Source organism: Oxyura jamaicensis, chromosome 2 (assembly GCF_011077185.1).
Source record: "Oxyura jamaicensis isolate SHBP4307 breed ruddy duck chromosome 2, BPBGC_Ojam_1.0, whole genome shotgun sequence".
Lineage (NCBI taxonomy): Eukaryota > Metazoa > Chordata > Aves > Anseriformes > Anatidae > Oxyura > Oxyura jamaicensis.
The window spans coordinates 100899966-100907406 of NC_048894.1; the positions used below are offsets into that span (position 1 = coordinate 100899966).

General features: G+C 32.9%; 1 protein-coding gene across 1 annotated transcript in view; it reads right to left on the bottom strand.

Moving 5' to 3' along the window:
• Window positions 1-301: 301 nt before the first annotated feature.
• Window positions 302-7441, bottom strand: part of CCDC102B (coiled-coil domain containing 102B) — a 26429-nt gene continuing 19289 nt past the window's right edge. Inside the window, 5 exon segments of the mRNA XM_035319314.1 lie at window positions 302-329; window positions 498-605; window positions 3144-3322; window positions 3324-3386; window positions 4578-5198. Of these exon segments, the coding sequence (XP_035175205.1) occupies window positions 581-605; window positions 3144-3322; window positions 3324-3386; window positions 4578-5183 (873 nt within the window). The 5' untranslated portion in view covers window positions 5184-5198 and the 3' untranslated portion in view covers window positions 302-329; window positions 498-580.

Below are 7441 nucleotides of genomic sequence, written 5' to 3' on the forward strand. Positions count from 1 at the left end.
TCTTTGATAATACCATTACGTACAGAGGGATTATCAAAGAGATGAAGCCAGGTCCTTCACAGTGGTGCAAACTGGGAAGAACACACAACAAGCATATATTGGAACATGAGATGTTCTGATGTTCCATCAGAAGCCAGAATCTTCTTCACCATAAGAAGATTCTACTAGTGGGACTAGCTGCCCAGAAAGGCTGTGCAGCCTCCAATCTTTGGAGACTTTCAAGACCTTACTGAAAAGAATCCTGAGCAGCCAGGTCTGATTTCAGAGATGATCCAATTTTGGATCAGAGACCTCCGTAGGTTCTTTCCAGCTTGAATTATTCTATGGTCCTGTGGTGAATACACTTTTTTTTTTTTTTTTTTTAAAAAAAAAAAAGGATAAATAGTTTATCACTATCATAAACCATAAAAATAATTTTATTCTTAGATACACATAGAAAAACTGAAGTCTCTGTTTTGTTTCTTATTGCACATTATAACAATGTCTTGCTAGCATACCTGGTTCAGACTTTCCAGCTTAGATTGTCTTAGTTCTTCATATTTCTATTTCCAAAGAGATAATTCATTTGCTGTCCTTTCCACTATTTTTCCAGAAACACATTCATTCTAAAAGTGTTTTAAAAATCAGTATTACATTTTTGAAGACAACAAAAGACAAATTATATTTAATTTTCTTTGTATAGGTTCAACTCTATTTTGCTGCCTTTTCCAACTGTATATTTGTGGGGTTTATTTTCTGTTTGCTTGTTTGTTTGTTTTTAATTACAAACCTAACTACTATCACCACATAATTATTCTAAGAGATTTACCAAAAATAATAGCAGAGGAGAACAAACAAAGAAATCCAGTAGTATAAAATTCAAACTTTAAATAAAACTTTGGGCTCAACTGAAGACAATCGGGAAATCGACTTCAACTAGTGAACTAGATTGCATAATATATGGTGAGATAGCAAAAATACTCAGAGAAAATGTACTGTACCACTTTATTTGGCTACAGGCAAAAGATTATTTTAAGTATACACCTATGTGGAAATATATATAGTACAGTATGTACAGAAAAATAAAAGATAATTAAAAAAAAGGAAAAATTAAAAAGAAAAAAATGGGTTAAAATGTGTTCCTTGGCTGTTTAAAAAATAATTGCTCTTGAAATAATATCTCAGCAACATTTTGGAAATTTGTATTATTTAGCTCAGAGGGACTCATCTTCATTAAAATGACAACTTTAAGGATTTGTCTTTGGAATGTTATTTGAACATGTCCAGTCCTACATTCAGGAAAATATTTAGGATATGTGATTCACAAAGAATGAATGATGGTTCCTTGGAGAAAGGTATTGCATTACTGAAACACTGAAGTTTGATTTTGATTTTAACCTGTCTTCAAAACACATTGTTTTCAACCATTCAGTATATAATGTAAGAAATTTGAAGCAGCAGAGGCACTATAGCTGTTCTTGTCTTTGAGACCAGTTAAAAACTCATTTCTGTGTCCACAGTAAAGATTATTAGCCAAGTTCCAAAGATAAGAATGAACTTCTCATAATTTATGTTTTACACCTATTTACAATTTATGCTTTCATAATTTCATTTAATATTTGTGTAGCATGTGTACATCATTTTGCAATAGTCTAACAAAATAGAATTTGGACCACAACTAAAATGAAAGAAAAAATAATTCTTAATTGCAAATAAAATATTTTAAATTATATTTTTATTATTTGTAATGAAATACTGTCACAGTTATTAACCTTTGAATATTCAATTGTCTATAAACAGCAATGCAGGAATAAAATATAGAAGCCAGGACTCTGAAGAAATCTAAAATATGAAAAACAGTAAAGCCACAGAAGCACTATTATGTTGGGAGATGAAAATTTTACATTATATACATAATATAAAACTAGAAGGATGCAGGGTGATGAGAAAAGAGAAAGTTATTGAAATAGTGAAAATATATATATATATGACTAGCAATAAAATAAATGTATATCACAGTAGCTATTTTATATTCTGTGGCTAACAGAATTTGTAAACTTTTGACAGAAAGTATTTTTGTCAGGTTGACTTTAACTACATCCTGAGAATATTTGGTTAACATCCATCTTTCACAGCAACGTTGTTAACCTTAAGGAATTAAACTATAGTATATTTGATGAGATATGTCTGTAGGGCATGTCTACTCAGCACACTGCAGGCCTGTGCAGAGGTATGGGAATTACCACTGTGTAATCTGTCTCAGGGCCTGGAAGCAATGATAGCTATGCCAATGAAGCAATTCAAAAAATTGTGACATGAAGTATAAATCTCTAAGAGAAAATCTGGTAATCTGAAGATGGCAACTCATCAAAATCATCCCATTCCCATGAGAAGTGGAGACTAATTCTTTGTGAGCTGGCAGAAGATAGCTTGCCCAACAAAGACTCATAAAGCATCTCAGAGATTGGAGACTATGTTAATAATGTTCCTAGTAACATTATTCCCACATACATATTGTGTGTATAGCCAAAAATAATTACTTCATGCTTTCAAGTTGCATATATTCTGCTTACAGAACCTCTTTGTAAGCAGGAAACATTGCCGAAGGTGACCTAGGGAGGAAGTTGTTACACCAATGACCACTATTATGTAAAAATCACTTATATGTAAGCAGGTACTGCCTGAGGTAGATGCACTTTGAAATCAAAGTCTATGAAAATTTCCTCTTAAGCACAAGGTACTCCAATAACTGAGTACAACAAACATTAGATATTATTTCATTGGTACCACATTTTTGTGATTAACTGTATATTCTTAACAATTCTATATGGAGTGCATCTTACGCAAATGACAAGACAAAGGAAACAAGAAACACATGTACTGTGAAATGTTTTCAAAACAGGGAAATAGATTTTCAAAAAAATTCAAAATTTTCAAAAAGATTTTCAAAACCACTAATCAATATATATATTACATATATATGTGTATACATAATATATATATATATATTTCTGAATTACTTAAAGCAATTAATAAAGCATGTTTTCTAGGAGAACATAATATGAGCTGTAAATGCAAAGCATCACCATATCTACTTTAGAAAATGTCTTTAAAAACTTATTTTTAAATAGAGATTTCACCAAGGGGAACCCCCAAGCACTTATTCTCTTTCCTTCTGTAAGATTTTCTGTAACTCAGCCAAATGCAAATGCAAGACAGAAACATGTATTAAATCATTCTCTGATATCTGGGCTATATTGTCCAGACTTCTTTTGGGTACCTCCAAATAAATACTGGCAATTCCATGGGGAAAGGAATCAGAATGCTTTGGAGTTTTTTTTTGTTTGTTTTTTTTTTTTTTAATTATTTTGATTGCTTCTTAAAGAGTCTTTGATTATTTCCACATCCTGAGAAAAGAGAAAAACATGAAATTTCAGAAAAACATAAATTAAAAGTCTAAACATAACTTCTGCAAGGCCTACTAAGGCTCTTCCAAACACTTAAACGATGTAGGGGGAAAAAAAGGGGAAAAAGTAACATCTTGTATACTTGCATAGGATACAATTAGAATGTTCTGTAATAAAAATAAATAAATAAATAAATAAAAATCATTCTGGTTGGAGTAATCACTGTTGTTTTGTGACATCTCACACTCTGTGAATGTGCGAGATGTTCTGTATGCAAAATATTTCTAATGTATCACTCCTAAACAAATAGTTTCCAGTTATCACTAGTTGGCTATAACTATGGTGAAGACAGAAACCTAGAACTATTAAAACCAGAAATAGAATTTGTACATACAAATAATATGTTGAGAAATTCCACATAAGAACTCTTAGACTTCTAATAAAAATCACGTTGAAGCAAGTGATGGACTTTAACAAGTTTTGTATAAGGACTAGTTACTTGCATAACATACCAATCCGTGTCCAATCCAGAAAGCAATAGCATTATAATACCTGTTTTGAGGGTACACATTTTGCATGTAAACTGTAAGCAAAATTAAAAACAGGTAGGTAAAAAATGACTAAAAAAAAAAAAAAAAAATTTGCATTAGGAAGACTGAACAATAGTTTTCTTCAGAAATATGCTTAAATATTATAACCTCTAACCAATTGTGTTTAAAAGCTTATCACATTTTAGCATGGTACCAAGAGTACTGTTTCATACCAGTTTGTTCTTTTGAGATTTTAATTGCTCTCCTTACCAAATAAAAATCTTGCTACTTTGAAGAGGAATTTGATTCACCTCTTCCCTCATTTCAGAAATTCCAAGAAAGGAGAACTAAGTAATTTTATTTTAGATATCAGGAAAATACACTACTTGTTTTTTTTGGACATAACAGTATGCAAAATGTTAAGAATTCAGAGGTAACCTGATACGTTATAATATGAAATATAGAACAAGAGATTATTGAAGGCAAGAGTTTGCCTCCTTTACTTATATGTTTAGCCACATCTGAGGGGTATGAATAGTTTTCCACTTTTCTCACGACAAAATCACATGGTATTTTGGTGAAAATCCTTGAAAAATTCAATTTCTACACATATCCATAATTTCCTTCTTCTTAATGAGCTACAAAAATCCCCATTCTTTACCTTCTTTGTGCTGTCTGCCACAGGAATCTTGGTTTTGCTCAGTTCTTTCACAGGTTCTTGTTCTGGAAATGTTAGCTGGTTTAGGTCTTGTTTTATATGAGATATTTCTGAGCAACTGCATTCTGTATTCCAAGTAGTTACATTTTATAAATTTTCCTTCTCACTTACTAAATCTTGATTTAACTTTTTAAGCATACTCATTTCATTTACAACATTGTCTGATTTTATTCTCACTTGCCTTGCTTCCTCTTGGGCTTTATTTCTTTCTGCTCTAACTTTGCTCCGTTTCTCCTTCCAGTTGTTAGCAGTACAATCTGACCACCAGCGCATGGTCTTCTCCATTTGTGCAGCTCTGGCTTTGAGTTCTTCCAGTTCCCGAATTTTTACTGCTTCAAAAATTTCCAAATTGCTGCTGTAATTCATATGCATACATGTATAATTAGATGAATATGGATAGAAATGTTGAGATGGAAGATTTGAATTACACATATTGCCATCTGGTTGTCAAACTTCAGCTGATTTATAAGGTTGTCTTGGTTGGGTCCTGAAAACCTGTGTCTCTTCCATTATTTTCTGAACAGACCCTATGTTCATGTATTGATTCATAATGTAATTTCACTCCCCAAAAAGACAAAGATAATATTTTTATCTTTGCTCAATTAAATAATGTTTTATTAATAACCTCAGATAGTATAATTATTTTACTGCTATAATAATGATATAGTCTTATTAATAATACTGTTAGGCATCTTAGCAATATATTTCATTAAGAAATAGCTCTGAAAATATATTTTATGTAACATTTTTGAGTACAGCATAAATAGTCTAAAAAAATTACTCACAAACCTTTTTCCTTCAAGACAAGATTAAATTGAATCAACATATATTTTAGACGATTGTCCCCCTGTACTCAGCTCTGGTGAGGCTGCACCTCGAGTACTGTGATCAGTTTTGGGCCCCTCACTACAAGAAGGACATGGAGGTGCTTGAGCGAGTCCAGAGAAGGGCTACGAAGCTGGTGAAGGGTCTGGAGAACAAGTCTTATAGGAGAGGCTGAGGGAGCTGATAGATAAAAAGATATAAAAGATAAGCAATCGTGCTGTTTGTAACTTGGTTTATTTTTAGCCTCTTAACCAGTTTACAAACTCTTTGCAAAGATTTACGTGAGTTATAAATATACATATATACATAGGGAAACAAACAAACCAAAAAAACTACTTAATGCATCATATTACCCTAAAATGGAATAGAAACTGTATCCATGACAGTAACCTGCTATAACAGTAATTACTTACAAAGTATTAAGAAAGTTATTGAGTACAAGTCTTACGAGGAGCGGCTGAGGGAGCTGGGACTGTTTAGCCTGGAGAAGAGGAGGCTCAGGGGCAACCATATCGCACTCTACAGGTACCTGAAAGGAGGCTGTAGCAAGGTGGGGGTTGGTCTATTCTCCCACGTGCCTGGTGACAGGTTGGATATTAGGAAGAACTTCTTTACTGAACGGGTTGTTAGTCACTGGAACAGGCTGCCCAGAGAAGTGGTGGCGTCACCATTCCTGGAGGTCTTTAAAAGATGTTTAGATGTAGAGCTTAGGGATATGGTTTAGTGGAGGACTTGTTAGCATTAGGTCAGAGGTTGGACTCGGTGATCTTGGAGGTCTCTTCCAACCTAGACTATTCCGTGATGCTGTGATTCTGTTAAAATATCTATTAAGATGAAAGGATTTAGCTACAACTACAGTCACAGATTCATTTGCCTTTTTTCTCAAACTATGGAACTTCATACTAAGCAAAACTTACCTTGTAATTTATCTACATGAGCAAAAAAAAAAAAAAAAAAAAAAATCACATTTGGATTTTCCTTGTTTCACAAGAAAATAAAAATCAAGAATCTTTAACGTTTGCTTTATTTTGCTGTCTGCATTCCAGAAACTGTCCAGAACGTGTATTCACCTATTATTCTTGAAAGAATATCAGTATCTTAACAGTAAATCTGGCTTCTCTCTTTCATTATTTATCCACAGTTAAAAAAAAAAAAAAAAAAAAAAAAAAAAAAAGACATGGACAAGCTGTAGTCACTTTTTTTTTTTTTTTTTTTCCCCTCTTGGTTAAAATTAAATTAAAATAAAATAAAATCTTGCTAGAGCAATAGGAGACTAAATTGTTTAAAGGAAAAAAATAATAAAAAATCTCATGTTCCAACATCCATGTTTAATAAAAATCATGTTTATATGTTACAGTGATTAGCATTAACACCTGTATTTGAAATGTAGAAAATAAATGCAGTAAACAAATCACTGAAGAGTGGATAGTTTTGACATTATGGTTCTCTTATGTTTAATTTCAGCTGGGTAGAAGATTCTGAATTTTCTGGTTCAATTTCCTCAGCTGTTATCAACTTTTCAGTGCTTTCCAGGGCATTTACTTGCCACTCATTAGAAGGTTCTGGAGAATTGTGGTAGATGACTATAGATATGAGAAAAGGAAAAACATGGAAATAGACTCCAGCTCCCTTCATTGTCGCTGTCTGGTTAACACCAGCAACGCACACAACAACACAACACAGCTGCACAAAAGCCATTGCCAAAGTTTAATCAAGGTAGAGTCTTTTCCTTGTCACCTGATCTCTTTCCAGAACTGTCATATGAATAAATGTTACCCAAAACACGAAAATATCCCCACACATTATTTTGAAAGAGGCCCATTAGAGCCAAAATAATTAAATATTAAAATCTTACTTTAGTGTGTTATTTTAATTTTTGTTTTGCGGTAAGGCCTTTTTTGCCTAAAGGGAGGGAGGGAGAGATGGAGAGAGGGAGGGAGGGAGGGAGGGAGGGAGGGAGGGAGGAAGGAAGGAAGGAAGGA